Raw genomic sequence first — 23803 nt, forward strand, 5'->3', positions numbered from 1 at the left:
AGATTTCATTCTAAGTGTAAGTGGAGGTCAACTGGTCAGATGTATGTTTCAGGAAGAACCCTTTGTCAACAGGATATACTGTTGGAGGGCAAAAGAGTGGAAGCAGGGAAACAATTTAGGAAGCTAATGCAGGAATCTAATTTTGCTCTACTTAATCTTACTGCTGTCTCAAAAATTTTCTTAGTCAAATGAGTAACATAAAAAATGATTCCTAAGTTTAGTCTTACAATATTTCTAACATTTACAGACCATTTTATTCTGATGACAACAAATGTAAGTTGTTTTTCTTGATATTATTTATCAACACTGTTCACCTTGCAATATGAAATATTAGCATTAAGTTGGTGACTAGGAACTGAGGTCGTCTTCCTATCACCTGGCAGATTAAACAATATCCCTTTCTTGGCAAAAAAGAAATATCTCTGTGTGTGTGTGTGTGTGTGTGTGTGTATGCATATATGTACAAATATGGGAAAGAGGGGTCTATTTTAGAGGAGAGATATATATACACATACATATTTATATATATACACACACATCTATACACACATATATACATATACATATATACACACACATACATATACATGCACATACATGTGTGTAAGTTTAAACATTTTTTAATATTAGTGAAATCTGGGACATACTTTATAAGATTATTTATTGAATTTTAATTATTTTCAGTGTATTCAATTTAGTAGTAAGCTAAGCTGATTATATGTACAGTTCCATTTCCCAAAATCATCTCCTTACATTTAAATGTTTGTATGCTTTGCAAAGAAAAGCATAAAAATACTCTCAAAAAGATGCTGAATAAGCAAAAAAAAAAATTTTAATTAGAAGTAAAATAAAAAATTTTACAAGTGAAATCTGCACACTCAGTGAGAGTTCCTCCTTTTGAGGAAAGATGTCAGATCCTCTGAATTTTGTTGTCCATAATTTCCTTCATATTTAAGTTTCTGGCAACTGAAAAGTAATGGAACAATTTCCAAATCTGATTGGGAATTCTGTAGAATAAATATCACTGTAATATTGATGGTGCTGTACAGTAGAAAGAGGAGGAAGAGGAGGAGAAAGAGAATAGTGTAGGAAAAGGAAGAGGGGAAAAGTTCCTCAATAGTGGATCTAATATTCTGGGCCAAAAAGGAATGAATTGATGCAAGTTCAACTCCCTCAAGCTTAAAAAATAAACTCTAACCTACCATTTCGGCCATTTTGCTTTAAAGTATTTGCAGACAGCTGGATAGTGCTTCCATGGCCCATGTTTTCTGGAAATTTTAGGTCTTCTAAGTTTCCTTCTGTGCTCAGTCTTGCAACTTCCAATTCTGTTAATATCAAAGAGATACCCGTGCTCATTGAGAAACATACCTAAGCTACAATAATTTCCTAAATCATTGCAGTATTTCTGAAATCAAAACACTGGAATTCTCATTCTATTTGTCATGCTTTATGAAAATCTTTCAGAAAATATATTGTTCGTATTTTATAAAAATAATGCAAATAAAAGTTATTAAAATTATGTAAATAATACAAACATGTCAATCATAAAGTCTAAAATTTAAAATTCAATCCCAAATTCTAATACATTGTCATTGGCCTTAAGTTTCAAAATATAATCTTTATTTTATAAATTAAATAAAAATCCTTTTGTAATCTAGAGCTGTACTATCCTATCAATATTGATCTTGAAGTCCAATAAATTTGAAACAGCTTTATCATAACTTCTGAAATAAAAGTGTTAGCTACTCCTAATCCACAATAAAAATAGATTGATATCCTTTATAAGTCAAATAACACGATTATCAAACACTGTTTTATCATTTTCACTCAAATGACTTACTTCTTTATAATGTGAATTCAAAGATACTCTCATTATAACTGAAATAACTCCTAATAGTCCTTACTAAGAGGATGAAATTTTAAATAGTATAATACATACATAAAAGTCCTTTAAAAAAACAAACCTCACCGTAAGTGATCTCAGGCTACTGTGTTCAATATTGAACCTAATATCGAAATGTCCTAAGAAAGATAGCACACATGATTTTCTATCCTTTTAAGCCAATGACAAGTGATGCCCTCTTTATTTTAGAAAAAGAATGACTTTTCTCCATTGAAATAAAGTATCACTCATATCTGGGACACCAGAGATACTTTTTTCTTTTCCCTCTTCTGATATACAACAGTGTCTGGACCTTCTGAATAACAAAGGCCACTTACTAATATTGTCTGTGTTCTCCCTGACAATGTCAGTCTTCAAAAGGTTATCAGCCAGCACAAAAGCACTTTCCTCCACAGTATGAAGCAACATGGTGGCCGCACGTAGCTGATCGCTTATAGTCAGGTCTCTCCACGCATTCAAAGCTTGTGGCTGAAGGAGGTTGTTAACTGTCTCGACCATTGCCTATAAGAGGATGAAAAGAATGACAGAGGTCTCTAGTGAACCCACATAGCTGTCAGAAATCCAGGTGTACATGTTGCCCAGCAAGCAAGGATCAGCAGTGTGCATGAGTTCAGTATTGTCCCAGCCTCCCCTGTGACATGCTGCAGCAGAAGCATTCATTATTTTATTCTGTAAAACCCTAGCTGAGACTTTGCAAAGCAAGAGGAAAACCTGTTTTTGTTTTGAAAGACAACAAATAAAGTCATGCTTTCTTCTTAGCATCAATAACACAAGCTTCAAGAAGACTATGATCACATAATTAAATTATTTGGCTGGGGAAGTGTTGACAAAAAATTTAAACCAAGAGTTTTACCACATGACTCAGAGAAAATCATTTTTTCTGTACATTACCATAAAACTGGATGCTGAACACAACAGAGATTAAAAGGATGACCATAAACGTGACAATCCAAGAATTTGTTGCCTATAGGTTGATGACTCACATAGCAAACCTATCTGTTTTTTAGCCAGCTAGTAAAATGTCAGAATGGGGAAGATATCAAAGGATACATACTCCAGGGGCTTTGGATATGTTATGTACAAAGAGAAACCTTCTTCATGCTGTTTACTACTAAGGAGGGGAATAAACAGTTGAACCTTACTACCTATGGTCCTCAGGTGTCTTATCTTTAAAAAATCAGCAGTAGGTACACCCACACATAGAGACAAAACACTACAGTTCTCATTGCTTCATCCAAAAGAATCATCTCTGTAGTTACAATTTATATATTTCCTGTGGTTTGCTTTATGCTGTCGGTTACAAAGAAAAACAGTTCTCCCAATAAGGTTTTGGGTTTCATTCAAACATACAGAATTGTAAAATAGAAAGATACAATACCTTCAGCTTGAAAGTGATCATCCCTGAACCCAAATCATTATGAAATATGCATCTAATCCAGAAATAAAGTTGAATAAACAGCCAACACAGGCACAGTTACCAGGCAGCACATAAGTGTTTTAAAACAGGACTCACATTATTGACACACTGGCAGAGGGGCTGGGAGAGACTAGAGAAACACCCTCCACAAGGCAGTGTTTTCTCCTGGCTGGTGTTTTCATAGTAACCAAGTAACAACTGTTAAAAATTCAGCTTCCTAATGAAACACCTTGGCTGCCAATTAACACCAGCTCCAAAAACTAATTTGCCTTTGATAAAAGTTGTTTTTCTTGATATTTTCCCAGCTATTCCAAGTTTTGGTCAAAAATCAACATCACTGTACTTTTAAGTAAAATAATCCTACTCACAATTTGCATGCTTTGGATTATTTTTTAAAAGAGGAACACCACAAACAAATCGAAAAAGTCTCTCACGAGTTTAAACACTGGACATTTTCATATAGTGTACTTAGCTCTGTCATTTGTTCTTGGTGTGAAGCATGACCTAGTAGCCAGACAAAAGTATTTCTGGATCACAACAAAATGATCCGCTTTCCAGGAAGTTCTCTATAAGTGCAATATCAACAGGATATGCCAAACAAAGAGATGCCAGATAGGAAACCAAAAAACAAACAAACAAACAAACAAACAAACAAACAAAAAAAAACTTTAGATATTTTCTGAAGCCAAACAAAAAACAAGAGAACATAGACATCTTCAGTGTAAAGAAGTATTCTTTCAGGGATTAGATGATACTGTGAATTCATTAAAAATGCTCTGGGCCGGGCGTGGTGGCTCAAGCCTGTAATCCCAGCACTTTGGGAGGCCCAGACGGGCGGATCACGAGGTCAGAGATCGAGACCATCCTGGCTAACACGGTGAAACCCCGTCTCTACTAAAAATACAAAAAACTAGCCGGGGGAGGTGGCGGGCGCCTGTAGTCCCAGCTACTCCGGAGGCTGAGGCAGGAGAATGGCGTAAAAAACCCGGGAGGCGGAGCTTGCAGTGAGCTGAGATCCGGCCACTGCACTCCAGCCCGGACGAAAGAGCAAGACTCCGTCTCAAAAATAAAATAAAATAAAATAAAAATAAAAATGCTCTGAAAGTCCCACATGCAACAGAAATTATGGAGCAGCCATTTTAGCTGCTAATAATCTTAATAATTAGTTAATAATCTTATAATAATTAATTAAAATCTTACCTTAGGGGAAATTTGATTGGGCATAATATATTTCTCTTCTGTCCTTTATTGTTTTTATTTTCATAATTTAAAAAATGCAAGATGAGAAAAAAGGAAAAAGAAACAACTATGGTCAACTCCGAGAACATTACAAGAAAGAATGTGTTCCAAGACTAAATTAGGAAAAAATAGAAAGTCTGACTAGACCTATAACTAATATGGAGATTGAATCAGTGATCAAAGCCTCCCAAGAAAGAAAAGCTCAGGATCGGATGGCTTCACTGGTGAATTCTACCAAATTTTTCTACACTTAAAGAAGAATTAACACTAGTCCTTCTCAAACTCCAAAAAATATAAGAGGAGGGGACACTTCCAAACACATTTTTATGAGGCTAGCATTACTTTGACACCAAAGCCAGACTAAGACACCACAAGAAAACTGCAGGCCATATCCTGATGAATACAGATGCAAAAATTCTCAACAAAACGCTAGCAAACTAAATCCAACAGCACTTAAGGAAAAAAGTATAAACCATGATCAAGTGCAATTTATCCCTGAATTCAGGGAGAGTTTAACATAAAAAAAACAATGAATGCGATACTTCATATTCACAGAATAAAGGATATCACATGATTGTCTTAATAGACACAGAAAAAGTGTTTGACAAAATTCAGCACCTTTCATGACAGAAACTCAACAAACTAGGAACAGAAAGAAGTTACCTCAACGTGATAAAGGCCATGTATAAAAGCCCTTAGATAACATCATACTCAACATTGAAAACCTGAAAGCTTTTCCTCTAAGATCAAAAACAAGGCAAAGATGCCTACTCTTGCCACTATTCAACATAGTACTTGAAGTTCTTAGCCAGATCAATTAGGTAATAATAATAATAGGCATCCAAACTGAAATGAAAAAGCAAAATTCTCCCTGTTTGCAGATGACATGATCTTATATACAGAAAACCTGAAAGACTCCATTAAATATATATACATAAAAGACTGTATATATGTATGTGTGTATATAGACGAAAGACTGTATATGTGTGTGTATGTCCTTTAAATATATATATACATAAAATGCTGTATATATGTGTGTATATATCTATAAAATACTGTATATATTTGTGTATGTGTGTGTGTATATATATATAAACTAATGAACAAAATCAGGAACGGGTTTACAACAGACTACTTTATCTAAAAAACTTTGTATGTCTTTGAACTGACAGCAAATAAATCAAAGGTACCATTTATTAATTTATCTTAGCTTTGCAACTGAAAAAGTGCAAAGTGCAATATTTTTTCATAGCTACAAGTTTTCAACAAGTGTATTCTTCAAGATAAGGCAGTCTTTAGGAAGGCTTTCTACTAATTTTGGGCTTTAAGCCCAAACAATTGCCAAGTTTACTAAAAAGCAACACACTCAAAATGTGGCCCCCAAACCCAGGATTTGGTGAGTTATGACACCAATTTAACATTTATTTAGTCTGCTCAAAGACACACCTCTTCACCGTTGTTTAAGTATAACTGCAAGGAAATGTTTACACAAGGACCGAGAGACAGTATTCTGTAGTTCTAAAATCAGAGTGTGGGATTTGGAACCACATCCCCCAAATTGTACCTTCACAGTGCCTCTTACTGTGTGACATTGGACAAGTTACTTAACTTCTCTATACTTCATCGACAAATTTGGTATGATACTATAATCATCTCAGAAAGTTGTCTGACTCAAAACAAGTGCTCAAGATGTAACCTTGTTTTTACTCTTACTTGATATCACAGTCCAGTGTAGGAAGAAGGGAAGTCTTCACTTAGAAAGCACATTTCATATCTGATCATTGCTAAATAGTCACACTGAATTGAGATCTGGAAGGAATAAATCTTCAGTAATGCAATCTGCATAATTTGGTTTCTTACACAACTACAGAAGCCTATACGACCTGAAGCTTTGAGGAATTGGAGAGTAAAGGCAACATGTGTATTAAATAGTTCATAATGAGTTTTTTAGAGACTCGAATAAAATGCCCCATTTCCTGCTAGTGAGACAGCACAATTAAGTCCATCTTAGAAGCTTTATAATTATAAATGACTTAAACTTTCTAAAGCTTGCTGACATGTCCCTTTACTAGCTAAATGAAGGTTAATTAAATAGTTACAACTCCTCAATGGATACCTATATTTGGATTTCCTTATACATTTATGTATTGTATATTTTATTCACACACTATGACATCTGGTCACAAGATAATCTTTTTCTCAAACTAGTTATTTGCATTCTTTTCATAAGCTCAATATAAGACTCATTATATTTCAATTTGAGAGTAGGTAGGGGTGAGTATTATCCTTTTCATCATACAGTATACTCACTAAACTCTCAGTGACTTTTGACTGTTTCTAAAAATCAAATACAAATGGGAAAGAGCCAAAAGTCATTTTGATTCACACCAAGATTATGGACATACCATATCCTACTAGACACATATTTGCATTATTTTTTAATGCAACATTATTAGGACCTTTATCATTAAATTCAGACCTTAGGCAAATTCAGTTGACGAATATTACTCATAGCATATAATTGTGATATGTTTGTTAAGGATGCTATATACTTTATAATTACACTTTATATATTTCAAAATACAGAGTTTATTTGTTATAACTACTGTAAAAACCTTTGCGAAAAACTGCTATATATTTTTGCAATGACAACTTTTGTCATTATTCCAAGAGGATGTATTTGTGAAATAGCCTAAGATTTCTCAGGAAGAATACACAAAAGAATCAACAGGGAGAAACACATGAGTGGCACCTCTTACCCAGGTGAGCAGTAAATATCGAACTATGAAAGTAAGCAAAATCATCTGGGGAACTTAGTTACCCCCTCTTCCTCCATTTGAAAATCATAAAAACAAATACTCCAATAGAAGGAATGCCTTATGGAAAGATGTATAAATGTCTAACTTTACCACCATGGCTTTTTTTTGTTGTTTTCTTTTTGTTCTTTTTTTTTTTTTTTTTTTTGAGACAGAGTCTCACTCTGTCACCCAGGCTGGAGTGCATTGGTGCCATCTTGGCTCACTGCAAGCTCCACCCCCCGGGTTCACACCATTCTCCTGTCTCAGCCTCCTGAGTAGTTGGGACTACAGGCACCCGCCACCACCCCTGGCTAATTATTTTGTATTTTTAGTAGAGACAGGGTTTCACCATGTTAGCCAGGATGGTCTTGATCTCCTGACCTCGTGATTCACCCGCCTCAGTCTCCCAAAGTGTTGGGATTACAGGCGTGAGCCACCGCGCCCAGCCTTGCAGACAAGTTTTTAAATCACTAGCTCATTCAGGTTTTAGCTCAAATATCTGCTCTGAGAGGTCTTCCATTATTAGCAAAACCGGGGGAAATGTGGAGGAGAATCCCCCCATCCTTAAATCTATTACCTGTTTTGTCTTCTTTGTATCATATGTCATTATCTAAAGACGTCTCATATATTTGTTTACCGGCACAACTATCTTAAACTTCCCATTAGACAGATGGCAAGCTTCCTGAAGCAGGAGACACTGTTTCATTTACAAGAGCCAAAAGCAGTGTTCGGTAACTCTTAGATGAGGGATTTGCCATGTGGGATAACTCATACGTAAGTCAGTTTTCTCCATTTTCATATCAGCCAAAATAAAAATCTCTGAAGTTATTAGTTTGATGAGTATAAGAGCAAAGAATAAATAGAAATGATAAAACTTATTAACTAGCCAATGCTTCCCTGAATTAGTCTTGCTTCAGAGAATCAATACCCCAATGGGCTCTTAGTCCATTTGGGCTGCTAGAACACAATATCTTAGACTGAACAATTTTATAAACCACGGAAATTTATTGCTCACAGTTCTGAAAGCTAAGAAGCTCAAGATCAAGGCACCTGTAGATTCATTGTCTGGTGAGGTCTCACTCTCTGCATCCTCACAGGGTTCAAGAGAGAAACAAATTACCTTGGGCCTCCTTTTTAAGGGCACTAGTAACATTCATTCATTAGGGCTTTGTTCTCATGGCCTAATCACCTCACCAGAAGCCCCACCTCCCAACACCACTATACCGCAGAGTAAGTTTCAACACATGAATTATGGGGAGATACAAGCAGTCAGACCACAGAAGGCTCCCATTTTAGTATTTGTTTATCTTTAACAGAATTATCCATATTTGTATCTGGTTTTCTCACCAGACTATGATGTCCTCAGAGAAGAGATCATATTCATTTGTGTTTTCCAGAGTAAATTTTAGTGCTGTGATACCTTTTGGGTATTCATTAATATTTATCACATTATTATCAAATTATTAATGACATTATATACAATAGGAAAACTGACAGCATCCTTTTTTGTTTCTTTAATTTTTTCCCTGTCTCCCCAAATACTTCTGAGAGAATAACGTGTTCAGATATCACCACAATTTGAGAGTGAGACAGGGTGAATGAGAGGAAGTTAAGATGACAGAGTTCAGAAGAAGAAAATCTAAACCACAGGCTATTATAGTGAACATAGGACACTATGAGTAAAATATATATATATATTTTATAAAAAGTTTTCCATAATGTTTCCAAAGGTAATTTCCAATGTAATTTAATAAGATTTCATTAAATATGTATTATTTGCAAAGAACTAGTTAAGGCACTGTTGAATGAGGTTAGAGAAGAAAAACATGAGTTTGCCTTCAATGTACCTATGCTCCAGCACAAAACAGATCTAGAAACCCACAGCATACAGCACAAAAGTAACAGATTCTTGCTAGGGAGGTCCATAAAGACATCCCAGAAAATGTTTATTTTTGAGTTAGACACTAGAGGATGAATACATTTTCTTTGACTCTGAAGAAGAAATCCAAAGCTAAAGTACATAATGAGCAAGTTGATGATGATCAAATAAAAAAAGCAAATTGATATTAGGCAGCCCATTTGAAAGTTGGGAACAATTATTTCATAGTAATAGATACATTTATACTAATGAATTGCCTAAATTCTTTTGAAAAATAGCCTAGTAATATAAATTATATTTTACTCTACTTCTACTTTTTAAATATATTTTCCTGAATGCATCATGTCCTTATCAATATATACCATAATCAAGCTGAATAATGCTATTTTATTATATTATTATTTTATTATATTATATATACAGTTACATTTAAATATTTTCCTTCATATCTAAATCTCAGGATAGATTAAGGAAGAAAAATATGTTTCCAGGTCTCTGCTCCCATTTCTTGCTTTCTGAATGTATACACTGCAGATAGATAGATGGAAATAGTATCCATTGATTTATAATTTGAAATAATAAAAACAAAATGTTCTTTAATTCTTTACTTTGACTTCCTGATATAAAGTTTATCAGTTGAGAGTAAAGTAAAATGAAGCAAAAGTTTAAAATCATTACTGAATGGGACACATTGTACTGCAATCTGTGTTTAGATATTGATTCAAATCAAAATGTAAAGGTCAAGTGTTAGAAGTGTCTTCAAAACAGTTTATAACTTGCAGGTTTTTTATTACAAGTCAAGTTGAATGACTGATATTTACACATCTGATCAATAAACCTAAGGTGCTTTTTATAACCACTGTCATTTGATATTATTAAGTATATAAAAACTACTAATCTCTGAACCACCTTTTATATTACAGTGAAGTGCTGGCATTTTCAAATCTTAATTAAAATTAGATCACATAACACAAGTGACCTTAATATAGTAATAAGGACCTTTAGGAGTAAAACAAGGTGAAACTAAAATTTCATAGAACAGACTGTGTCTTTAAGAGACCCTTTTTTTTAAAGCATTATTTTTTGCAAACTGTATTTGATCATATCACTGTTTAATTCTACTTTAGAATGAAATGACTGAATGCTGTCAAATAAATCTCTATTGTGTTACAGGAATTAAATGGATCTACAGACCTGACTTAAACTCCTTGCTAACTCAATATTCATTCAACAAATATTAATTGAGCATCTTCAGTGTGGCAGTCAACTGGGATGCAGCAAGAAAGACAGATGTTCTCCCTTCCCTGAAGGTAATGGCAATATAGTTAGGCCAGGCAATTAAACAAGTAATTAAAATCCAACATGGCAAGCATTATAATGATGGAAACATAGAGTTCAAGCTCTGTATTGGAAAAGCTCCATGAAGGGGGACATTTCCAAGATGGAACTCAACACTGAACAAAGAGACAAAGGGGACAGCGTGTACTTATAGGCACAGAGGTGAAAGAGAACAGGCACTGCGAAGGAACTGAAAACAAATTCCTTATGGTAGAGCAAAGAGTATAAGGGGTTCAGTGGTAAGACTGGTAAGTGAAGGCTAGATTTCAAAGAGGTTTGCAGACTATATTAAGGTATTTACAATTCTTTCCAAAAGTGACAAATAGTCACTGAAAAAAAAAAAAAGTAAGGTAACAGAGTGATACATAGTAACAGTTAATATTTGTGGAGTGTATGCCAGATCTTGATATGAATGGTTTACATGCATTAACTCCTTTAATTTTGAAAGTAACCCAGCAAGGTATAATTTATTATCATCTTCATCTTACAGTGAGAATACTGAGACTCGTAGAAGTTAAGTAACTATCTAAAGGCTAATTAGCTAACATAGAATAGAACCAGGGCTCAAGTACATGAATTCTGGTTCTGGAGAAAAAGAAAAGCAGAGATTATTCCAAAGATATTTAAAATGATTTTCTGATTAGCTAATGCCAGTTGACGAGAAAAAGAAAGAAGTGCAATGCGTAGAATTTGGGGTAGTCAAGGAGGTAGCACTCACTTCAAATGGGAATTTTATTTTTCAAAAGGTAGTGGGCATAAGAGTATATGTGTGGATGGAGAGTATGAGTAACACATTAAATTCAGGTTGCCTAGTTTGAATGAAATATACAGTCTTGCACTGAATAATGATGTGTTGCTCAACAATGGACCATGTATACCATGGTGGTCCCATAAGATTAAAATGGAGCTGTCTTATTCAGGTGTACTAGCTTTTATCTTTTTATTATATTTTTACTGTATCGTTTCTGTGTTTAGATACACACATACTATTGTGTTATAATTGTCTACAGTACTCAGTACAGTAACATGCAGTACAGGTTTGTTGCCTAAGGAGCAGTAGGCTGTACCACGTAGCCTAGGTGTGTAATCTGCTATCCCATTTAGGGTTTCGTAAGTATACCCTATGATGTTTGCATGACAGCAAAATGAAGCATTTCTCTGAATGTATCCTCACTGGTAATGCATGACTGTAATTGAATGGCATCTAGACGGGCCTGAAGCTTATGTAAGATATCTGATATTCACATATAGTTCATGAGATAGTTTAGATATTTTTCCTTTTAAATCTCATGTTGAACTGTAATCCTCAATGTTGGAGGTGGGGCCTGGTGGGAGATGTTTGGGTCATGAGGGCAGAGTACTGTCTTCACATAGTGAGTGAGCTCTTGTGAGATCTGGTTGTTTAAAAGTGTGTGACACCTACTCGACTCCCTCTCTTGCTCCTGCTTTTGCCATGTGATATGCCGGCTCCTGCTTTGCCTTCTTCCATGAGTAAAATCTCCCAGGGCCCTCCCCAGAAGCTAAGCAGATGCCAGTGCCATGCTTGTACAGGCTGCAGAATCATGAGCAAATTAAACCTCTTTTCTTTATACATTACCCAGGCTCAGATATTCCTTTACAGCAGCAGAAAAACGGCTTAATACAATGCATGCATCATAAATTTAAGTAGGCTTATTAAAGCCATTGATATATCTGAAATTACCCAGATAAACTGTGTAGAAGAAGAATTGATGGTACAGAAACGCTAACAGAGGGGCAAATGAAGTAAGAATAGTTGACAATGAAGATGAAGGAGTAAGCAGTCAGAGAGTGTGGTATCACAGATGGAAAGAGGGCTTTCCTTGGTTTCAAAACTAATCATGAAAGTGTCCAAAAATTCTTCTTTTTGAACTAGAAATAATAACTTTATTTTTGTTCCGGGTAACAGAGTGATTTGTAAAACAAAAAAGAAAACCACAGAGATACTGCTTTTGAGGAGCAATCAGGACATCTATTCATTTAATTAATATTTCTTGAGCCCTTAACACATGCCAACACTGTTCTAGACCCTTGAGATACATCTTAACAAAGCAGAGAAAAAGTAATCTTAGAACTGAACATTCTGGCAAAGGAAGCAAATAATAAACCATATACTGTTAGAAGATGCGATGTACAGTGTGAAATAAAAGAAAATAGGATAGGGGGATCTAGAATCAGGGATGGTGTTGGGATAGAGGTTGGCTTTCAAACATGATGGTACAGATGGGCATCACTGAAAAGGTAACAATTCAAAAAAGACAAAGGAATTAAGAGAGTTAGCCATGCAGGCATCTGGAAGAGAAGCATTCCAATCAGAGAGAACAACCAGAATAAAAGTCTTCAAATGGAACTTTTGAAGGTTTGCATGGTCCAAACCCTTAAAATGGCATGTGTCTGGAGTAAAGCAAAGGAAAACAGTAGAGGTGGGAGCTGGGGCTCAACCACTTCAACTGAGATGCTGAAGAATGGTTTGCAAGTGAAGATTGGGAATTCAGTTACAGATATGGAAAGTTTGAGGTATTTATTACACAACAAAGTGAAGCTATTGAGAAATTGGCTGGAAAATTAATTCTGGAGTTCAGGAGAATGATCTGTGCCATGGATAATATTTGTAGGTCATAGACGTATAGGTGGTATGTAAATCAATGAGATCACCAGGGGTGTGAATGTACAAAGCTTAGATAAGAGGACTAACTGTTGTGCTAGGGGGCACTCCAAGCTTAAAGGTTTGAGGAGAAGAGGAGGAACCAGCAAAGGAGACTGGAAAGAAGTGTCAATTAGGTAGGAGAAAAATAAAGTGAGTTGTCCTGAAGAGAATATATCAAGGAAGAGGGGGTGATCAGCTGTGCTAGATGTTTCTAATTAATCAAGTAAGGTATGGACTGACTACCGACTGTTGGTCTAGCAGCATTTAGAAGTCGTTAATGACTTCAACAAGGTCAACAAGGGCAGTTTCAGTGGTGTAGTGGGGGCACGAGTCTGAGGAGGTGAATTTAAGGGAGAATGCGAGGAGAGGGATTGGCAACAGCAAATGTTGACAAGTGTTGTCAGAATTTCAGCTGCAGTGGACATACTAGCAGGCAATCAGAAATTTGAGCCTGGAGCTTGAATTAAACAGTAAATATTTGGAGACCACTTAATATGTGCTATGTACAATTTAAAAGGTCCTGAAGATGTAGAAATAAAAGTGGCACTGTTCCTTCCCAAGCAGCTTATTGATAGAGGGAGTGAAGAGACATTAAAATACAGCTCGATAATTGCTGTGATAGAGGAAAACTGAGAGTGTTGTAAGTTCACATAAGAGGTCATTCATTCAGACTAAGTGGGACAAAGAATGCTTCCTTAGAGTAATTGACATATGAAGTGAGTGTTGATAGGTAAGTCAAAGTTACTGGAACGAACAGAAGGAGAAAGGAGAGCAAATCTAGAATTAATCCAAGCAGAAGGAGCTGTGACTTATAAAGGTACAAAGATGCGAACTGAAAGTATTTAAATCCTCTGGCAGTGTAGGATCCGAGGAGGAGCCAGTTAAAGGGGTGAGAAATTAGCAACAGGAGTCTGATATTCGAGCACTGTGGTTTAGAAAAGGATTTTTTTTTTTTCTATAAGGGTAAAAGAGAGTAAGGGACAGGCTGAATAGGGTCAAGTCATGATCAAATTTGCATTTTTAAAACATTACTCAGACAGTACGTGGAATAGATTAACAGAGGAATTTGACAATGTGTAAAGCAGTTGTTTAAATTTTTTTTTTTTTTTGAAAATCATCTACACAAGGATAATAGCTGAAGTTATAAGAATCAATATCAGAGGAAAACAAAGTTTGCAGCCAAAGTCATTTTGCAAAAAATATGTCATGACCCTGGTCAAAGGTTTTTAATAGTACTCAGACGCTTCATTTTTTTCCATAGCCTTCTCCCTCAACCCACTGCTTCAGGCATATTTGTCTTCCTTCTATTCCCTGAACTCTCCAACCACTTGTCACTTGACCATCTCGGCCTTGGGTGACCTTTGATCTTGGAATGCTCTTCTCCAGGTAGTCACATTACTGAATTGCCTATCACTTCCTTAGAAAGTCTTCCCTGATCCGCATGAAATGAAGTAATCATAAGGTCATATTTACTCATTTGACTGCTTTAATTCTTTGAACAGCATTTCTGCAATCTTATTTTATTACTTTGATTGATTGACTGATTTACTGGCTATTTTTCTCCATAACTCCAGCTGGCTGAACTAGGGTGTGAGCCCTACAAGACAGAAACTCTATCTGTCTTCATCCCCGAATCCCTGCACCTGAAACAGCGTCTGAATGAGCTCGACAAATGTTGCCTGATTGAATGAAGGAATAAATCTATGCTTTTCTTAAAGTATACATGTTTACTATTTTTTAATAAAAAATGTATTTTTCAGACTTTGAAAAGGAGATACTTGTTGGAAAGTCTGAAAAACTGCCACAGCCTAGCAGAGCCAATTAAATGTAATATGATATCCTGGATAGGATCCTAAAACAGAAAAAGGACATAGATAATAAATTTAAAAATCTGAATGTGGACTTCAGTTAATGATAATATATTAACATTGGTTGATTAATTATTATAAATATACCATACTAGTGTAAGATGTTAACAATAGAGGAAGTTGTTCATGTCAATGGGAGGCATATGGGAACTTTCTATCAGACTTGATCATTTTTTTAGATTTTTTACATACAAATCTAAAACCGTTTCAAAAAATAATATCTATTCGTTTTAAAAAGACATATTTATAAACAGTTTTAAATTACAGAAGTATATATGGTAAAAGCTGAAATTCCATTTATAGAACACCGTAAAACTCCACACACAAAAAATCACTTTTGACAGTTCACTGTGGATCTCTCTAGACCTGTAAATATTTACGCATTCATGAGCACAAACTCAGTCCGTACAATAAGGTTGTTATCTGTTGTTTTTGGCTTGCTTGTTTATTTTTACTTGAAAATCACACCTATCTTTCTAAGTCAACATAAGTTCTACCTCACTGTTTCTGAGGCTAGGAAGTATTCCTTTATTTAGTAGTTTATTCAACCGATTTCCTACTGATGAAGACGTAAGTTGTTCGGTTGATACAAACACTACCCTAATCTAGCTTGCGATCCTGTCTACACATTTACTCTTTTCCAGTGCGGAATGCTACCCCATTGTGTGGGTCGGCCACAAGTTACCCCCAGAGTCTTTTCTCTCCACAAGGAGAACAACACTGTTTTTGTGATTGTATGACAAGATTTATAAAGAAACAGTATAAAAATATAGATGTGTGTAAACATAGTCTTCTCTGGTAAGATATTTGAAAAGCTAACAGGCCGGGCACAGTGGCTCACACCTGTAATCCCAGCTACTTGGGAGGCTGAGGCAGGAGAATCACTTGAATCCGGGAGGCGGAGGTTGCAGTGAGCCGAAATCGCGCCACTGTACTCCAGCCTGGTGACAGCAAAGAATCCTTCTCAAAAGAAAAAAAAAAGGAAGAAAAAAAAGCTAACAGTGATCATGCCTTGGAAAAGGACTGCTTAAAGACCGTGGAGAGAAAAGAGGCCGGGTTGAACTACGCAACCGCAAGGGGGCACCACTGAAATAGACAACAATGTCAGTGGCGTGCCCTGGAGTTAGTAATGCAGAGGTTCCAGAGGGAGGGAGACATAATTATTTTCTACCTTTAGAATTTTATACCATGTGTCTATATTAGCTATTCAAAAAATTACTTAAAAGGTAGAAAAATGCAATCTGAGAAGTTTCAAATAGTTTTTTAAAGTTTTTTTTTTTTTTTTTTTAGACAAAATGATTAATCTCAAACTATGACTAACAGAACAAGTAGAACATTGTTATTTATATCTAGGGTTCAAAAGTTACCTTTGTATTGTCATAAATCTATGGTAGGTTATTACATTAAAACTGAGTAAGATTTCACTTTTACTAAATAAGAAAAATAAAAAGCATTTTCGTTGCATCTGAGGCTGCTAGTTGCCCAATATCCCTCTTGTGTTAGACACAGAATCATTGGACATTATACCCAGCTGCGAAGCTGCACCTATTAATGAAGTGTTTAACCATGCAAACAGGGTAGCCCACATAATATAATAAGAAATAAGCCGGGCGCGGTGGCTCAAGCCTGTAATCCCAGCACTTTGGGAGGCCGAGACGGGCGGATCACGAGGTCAGGAGATCGAGACCATCCTGGCTAACACGGTGAAACCCCGTCTCTACTAAAAAATACAAAAATCTAGCCGGGCAAGGTGGCGGCGCCTGTAATCCCAGCTACTCGGGAGGCTGAGGCAGGAGAATGGCGGGAACCCGGGAGGCTGAGCTTGCAGTGAGCTGAGATCCGGCCACTGCACTCCAGCGTGGGCGACATAGCGAGACTCCGTCTCAAAAAAAAAAAAAAAAATAGTTTGGAGAGACTCCTGGAAAGTACTAAAAGGGACAAATCCTTCCGGTACTTATCCTTTTCCTTCTTCCTTTTGGAAGATTGTCATGACATGATGATTGGAACTTAAGTAGCCATCTTGTCATCTTGGGGATGGAAATGCATGTGCTAAAGATGATGGAGCAAAAAACCAGATGCAGCCTTGGTCTCTGATGATTTCATGCAGTTTCCAAGCTAATCTTGGACTGCCTCGTCTGCATTCTTCATGTGCAAGAATAAAGCCCTGGTTTGTTTAAGCTACCATAGCTAACTTTCTGTTACTACCAGCTGTCCAAGATTCATGTATTAAATAAAGGAAAACATAAAAATTGTAACTCTGGGAGCAGTCCTAAAAAATCATTTGTTTGGTTCCATGCCCTCAGACAACTACTTTACTGCAAATTGGACTTCAAAATTTCCATTTCTTTTCTGATCTGTACCAAAAAAGTTAATGACAGTTTCAGAAAGTAGGATCTTAAATCTGTAACGCTGTTTTTTTTTTTTTTTTTTTTTTTTGAGATGGAATCTTGCTCTGTTGCCCAAGCTGGTGTGCAATGGCGTGATCTTGGCTCACCGCAAACTCCGCCTCCCGGGTTCAAGCAATTCTCCTGTCTCAGCCTCCCGAGTAGCTGGGATTACAGGCATGTGCTCCCATGCCCGGCTAATTTTGTATATTTAGTAGAAAGGGGTTTCTCCATGTTGTTCAGGTTGGTCTTGAACTCCTGATCTCAGGTGATCTACCTGCCTCGGCCTCCTAAAGTGCTGGGATTACAGGCGTAAGCCACTGTGCCCGACATGTAATGGTGTTTTTAATATCCTTTGCCTTTTGGTTAGCTATGTAACCATCAAACTATTAAAGAAATGGAAAAGTAAATTGATGTGTATTCTCTTGCATTTGCATAGAAATAGTATCTATTTATATTCTGTGTATTTAAAACTTTTCTGAAGATAAACTTATGTTCAGAAAGCATTGATGCATAGAATGGACTTTAAGTAAACAGTTTTACAATTACATAATGGCCCAGACTTTGATCAAAAAATTAAATAAGAGAAGAGAACACAAGTTGGTGCAAAGAAGAGAGAAAACATTTTCGTTTTAGATGACAACATTTTATTTAAAAACAGAAAGACACTTTTTTCACACCCTCATTAGAATTACTTCCTGAAGCATTCACAAACCATGTGTATACAAACAGCATCTGGAACATTTGTTTATTTACAGGAAATGTACAAAACAAAGGAGGCAGAAATGGCTTTCTAAAGCAGCCATTTCTATCTAACCTGACACATTCGCCAGGGGAATTGTGAGAGATTCCCAGAATGATGTTCTTTCCACGTCAATGCAGAATCTCCATCATCAACATCTGTCACTGTCCTTTGGAAGTTTTTAAATCATTAGATTTACAACATGACCTGTTCAGATTCTTCAATAATACCTGTGTGAATTACTCTGCTTACATTACGTATGATTTTACTCTTTTGATTCAATGATGGCTTTGTATGTAGTAGCGTTTAATATCTACAATTTATAGAAAGGAATTCTTATAACCATTCTTTATCTGAAAAAAACTACAGTACTCTGGTTTTGTAGACAGAAGTCACTTTCTTTGATCTCAATGTCTTTTAACAATAGGTTTAGGGCATCAGAAACATGCAGGGTGCAGATTTATATTTTCTTTCTTACTGACATAAATCAAGTGCAGATTTATCAAGCTGTGAAATATATTAAGTTCACAGGGTTTTAACAAAGGGTTACCAAACCACAAGAACCTGCTGTGATTCAAACTACTTTCAGATGTCCTTTTAATTATATTAAATGAAAGTTTGGGTTGGCTTTGATGCTTATGGGCAAACATCTAAATCTCTTGAAAGAGCTGCTAAAAGTACTCCCTGTTGCTGCAGTTAATATACTACATTGTATGCACACTGCTAGCCAATTTATTCTAGCCACTTTAACAAGGATATCCAGCCTGACAGGCCACACAGAATAGTATCACAAGTCAAGCAAAGCACAAATCATTAGAGGACTCTGAAAGTTGTTTGACATGCACCACAGAGCTCTTTGTCACACAGCCAATTAAGTGACCAAACAAGGAACTTGAAAATACTCGTTAATTTCTTCCTAGCAGTATAAATGGAGCTTAGAATCCTTCTTGTCTTATGCACCAAAGGCACACAAGTAAAACTGGCATAATTCAATTTGCACTTTGTCAAAGGCACAAGTAGCAACTTTGGTTCAGAGAAAGTGTGCATTAATAATACAGAAAAATTGAAAAGAATGGGCAAAAATGTTTAGATCTTGCATGTAATAATGTAGACATGTGGGCTTTGGAATTTTTTTAATTATCAAAAGTTGACATTACTTTTATCTTTGAAAAGCTGTATCAGCATTTCAGAGCAGATTCAGCAGCACTTCACATCATTTCATCCTCTCTGCAATAACTTCAGTTGATTCCAGGATACCATACTCTCCTGGTGCTCCTCATTCCTTAAGGCTGTTTTTTAGTCTCTATTGCTGACTTCTCGTCATTTCCCCAACCTCTTCATGTTACAGAGTCCTGGGGCTCAGTCCTAGATTCTTTTCTTTTCTCTCTTTACATTCATCCCCTTGATGGATTCATCTAGAACACTGATTTCAAATGCCACTCTAAGCATAACACTACCAAATAATTATTTCCAGGCTAATCTCACAAATGAACACCATGAATGTATATTTAATGACATATTTAACATCGATATTGCATGTCTAATAAGAATCTCAAACTTAACATGAGCCATAGTGGAGTTCTCTTCCTGACCCTCCCAAATTGGTTGCAGACAGACCATCTCAATAAAGGGCGACTTCATCCTTCCAATTGCTCAGGCAAAAAACATTCTGTCATTTCAACTCCTCTTTTTCTCTGAAAACTCCACACAATCTCTTAGTGAATCTTATTTCATTTTTTAAAAAATTCTGAATCTGAATAATTACCTCAGTATGCAAACTAATATACTAATCCAAGTGGCTGTCATTACCCAAATGGTCACCCAGCTTTGGCCCTTACTTTTCTTGCTATTGGCTACTCTCTACTTGTAACACACATCAGATAATTATCCTCTCCTCAGAAACCTGCAGTGGTTTGTTTACTAGGCTTTTCTGAATAAAAGCTGGAGGCCTTACAATCATCTATCAGAATCTGAGCCTTGCGGTACCACAAGCTCACACCCTGTGATCCTATTCTTTTTCACTCTGTTCCAGTTGCACTAGCCTCCTTCCTTACCAACAAGAATATTTCCGCTTCAGGAACTTTCTGTTCTCTCTGCTAAAATGCTCCCTCCTGCATATTAGCACAGTTGACTCCTTTATCTCCTTTTGAGTTTTGCTCAAATATCACCTCGGTAATTCATTTCATGCTTTCTTGCTTTATTTTACTCTATAGCATTTATCATCATCTGGCATACCATATATTTTACATATTCAGTGTATTGTTCATATTCTTTCACTAGGATTTTCACCTTAGAAGAGAGTGCAGGGATTTTTGCCTATTATGTGTACTGCTGTACTCGCAGAGCTGATAAGATTATACCTGGCACATGTGCTTAACTAGTAATTCTTAAATATTTTTGTTGTTCACTATGTGATGCTTTTCCATTACTAGGATACAGTATTATATCATACCATATATATAAAATATATTACAGTAATAAGCTCTCTATGTCCTATATACCTATATAGTATATATAGTATACTTTAGTCTACTATAATAATACTCTTTAAGCGTTAAAAAAATCACATAGACTACCTGCCTTTCAAAAACAAAAGAAGAAAAACCAGGTGTGTGTTTTTTTGTTTTTAAATTCACACCTGCTTAACGTTTTTTTTAATTATTTCTTTCTGATCAGTTCTCAACCGAGCTATGCAAGTGACCAAAACAGATTCTACACAATGACTCAAAGGAATCACATCAGTACCTAGATGAACTTATATTTTCCATTAAGCATGGTCGACTGCAGACTCTCTAGCAAGTACACACTGCCTCTGAGATTTGGTGGGCAAAATAAACTATTGATAAAAATGAAAATATTTTTAATAATGAGGAAAATGTCCTGTCTTAAAAGTAGTAAAAAATAAACACCAGTAATTCTTAATAGTTTCTGCTAAAGAGGAGAACAATGCTGACAACTATTACTATTTTAAAAACAACAATTTGAGGTTGAAAGAGAAGGAAAAAATGCAAACCTAAGTTCTGGTCACATTTGGAAAACACAAAGGCAGTTGTTCTTAAGCTCTTGGAGCATCATACTCTACTCCCATATTCTCATGAAAACCATGGACCTCTCTCTGAAACTACATGATTTGTACTGGCTCATGACTTATATTTTTAAACTTTCCTCTGCCCCCGATCCCATGACTACAGTCAAGAACTTCCTCAATTCACAAATACTATCGTGGCAATAGTAAGAAAGACAGAAAATAACAAGTGTTGGTGAGGTTGTGAGGCAACTAGAATCCTCTTTTTTTTTTTTTTTTTTTTTTGGTGAGACGGAGATTTACTCTTGCGGCCCAGGCTGGAGTGCAATGGCATGATCTCGGCTCACCGCATCCTCTGCTTCCCAGGTTCAAGCGATTCTCCTGCTTCAGCTTTCCAAGTAGCTGGGATTACAGGCATGTGTCACCAAGCCTGGCTAATTTTGCATTTTTAGTAGAGACGGGGTTTCACCATATTGCCCAGGCTGATCTCCAACTCCTGACCTAAAGTGATCCGCCCGTCTCGGCCTCCCAAAGTGCTAGGATTACAGGCATGAGCCACTGCGCCCAGCCTGGAATCCTCATATATTGCTGGTGGAAAATGGTACTGTCTCTGGAAAACAGTTGAACAGTTCCCCTTAAACATAGTTACTGTATCTTTCTGCTGGTTTTTTATTCTCTTAAGATGAAAACTTTTTCATCAGAGTTTCTTCTGAAAATAAAAAGACCTCAAAGCAAATTATATTTGGATATGACCTTAAGATGACAGCACAAAATTACCACATAGCCATTTTACCTCTGTCTCAAAAAAGAGATTAAAAAAAAAATGTCTTACTTCATTCCATCCCTGGAATACAGTGCAAAAAATCAATAAACATAAACCTAATGATATATCTTGCCTCCTATCACCAAAAGATGAGATCAGTCCTGCTAATAACAGTATCTCAGAGATTAGGAGCACAAGCGTCTGAATTAGAAAGACTTAGCTTTGAATTTAGGGCACCCTCAATTATTATTGTGCAATCTTGTGAAAGTCATGTAACCCTCCCTGGGCCTCCATTTTTTCATTTGTAAGTTAAAAATCACAATAATTATATCATATGGTGGTTGTGAATATTAAATAAGAATGTATTCTAATTGTTCTGTACAATAATGGCACATAATTAATGCCTAATAAATAAATTTATTTGTATTTATTTTTATTTTTTTGGAGATGGAGTCTCGCTCTGTCGCCCAAGCTGGAGTGCAGTGGCACGATCTCAGCTCACTGCAACCTCCACCTCCCGGGTTCAAGCAATTCTCCTGCCTCAGCCTCCCGAGTAGCTGAGATTACAGGCATGTACCACCACGCCCAGTTAATTTTTGTATTTTTAGTAAAGACAAGGTTTCACCATGTTGGCCAGGCTGGTCTCAAACTGCTGGTCTCAAGTGATCTGCCCGCCTTGGCCTTCCAAAGTGTTAGGATTCCAGGAAATTAATTTATTCTTAAAACAAATCATTGTTAGTCTTAATCATGGTGTTTAAGCAGCACAGGACACATGCCAGGAGAGAAGCAATGGTACCATCAGTGCTATTTGTGTGACCTTGGGCCAGTACACTATCTCATCTTCATCTGTAAGGCCCCTTCTGGTAATATTAAATCACCACAACTGTTTACTGTGCATGTGTAACACAAGTCTTACTTGTTTTCTCCAGTAGAAAACTGAAAACTCTCTGCCTTTTCTTGTTTTTTTAAGAGACATGAGTCTCACTAAGTTCCCCAGGCTATATTCGAACTCCTAGGCTCAAAAAATCCTTCTGCCTTAACTTCTTGAGTACCCGGGGCTCTGTAGGGCCATGTCATTGTGTCTAAGAAATGGAAGTAATATGTTTTACTATGACATATATCAATTTATATCTTATGATACTCAACAAGAATTTTAGTGTAATCTAAAATTATAATTACAATTAAAATATGCATATTAAACTCAATTTTTTTTTTTTTTTTTGGTTAAAACTCTTGGGATGCAAACATAATGGCTTTTAAGGAGATTCACATATCATTTAAAATATCACACCAGCCACTTTTAATTGTACAACTACAGGTCAGTTATCATAGTTGACAAGTGATAGTTAAAATTTCACTGTGCTTTCATTTGTGTGTGAGATAAACAAAAGGTTAAAAGTAAGAAGATACAAAAGGTAGGTCTGGATAATTCATAAAACAGACACTGAACTTCTAAGTAATTGAAAGCTAAATGGAGTTAGACAGCCAAAATCAACCCTAAAAGATTCATTGCTTGTGTCTATGAAAAGGCCATATATTTAAAAAAAAATTATGATGACTTAGAAATCATATTATTTCAAATTTAATGCATAAAGCACTTCAAACATATTTCACACCTATTTCATAGATAGCTCTGAATGTACTCTGAACATAGAAACAATAGGAAACATAAAACAAGTCTTTAAAATGTAAATAGACTAAAGTTTAAAGGATTAGTCACTCTGGAATTTCATGGAATAATGATCTACATTAAGAGGAACAGAGGTAGTGCAATGTATTAGA

At 36.0% G+C, this 23803-nt stretch overlaps 1 protein-coding gene across 4 annotated transcripts in view; it reads right to left on the minus strand.

Annotated features, from left to right (window-relative positions):
- ADGRL3 (adhesion G protein-coupled receptor L3) overlaps positions 1 to 23803 on the minus strand; it is an 888015-nt gene that overhangs the window by 138825 nt on the left and 725387 nt on the right. For all 4 annotated transcript variants that reach the window (XM_033214560.1, XM_033214561.1, XM_033214562.1 and 1 more), the window contains 2 exons: positions 2221 to 2404; positions 1203 to 1325 (listed from right to left, as the gene is read on the minus strand). In XM_033214560.1, coding sequence (XP_033070451.1) covers positions 1203 to 1325; positions 2221 to 2404 — 307 coding nt within the window. The remainder of the gene's footprint in view (positions 1 to 1202; positions 1326 to 2220; positions 2405 to 23803) is intronic.

Source organism: Trachypithecus francoisi, unplaced genomic scaffold (assembly GCF_009764315.1).
Source record: "Trachypithecus francoisi isolate TF-2019V2 unplaced genomic scaffold, Tfra_2.0 Lachesis_group1, whole genome shotgun sequence".
NCBI classification, from domain to species: domain Eukaryota; kingdom Metazoa; phylum Chordata; class Mammalia; order Primates; family Cercopithecidae; genus Trachypithecus; species Trachypithecus francoisi.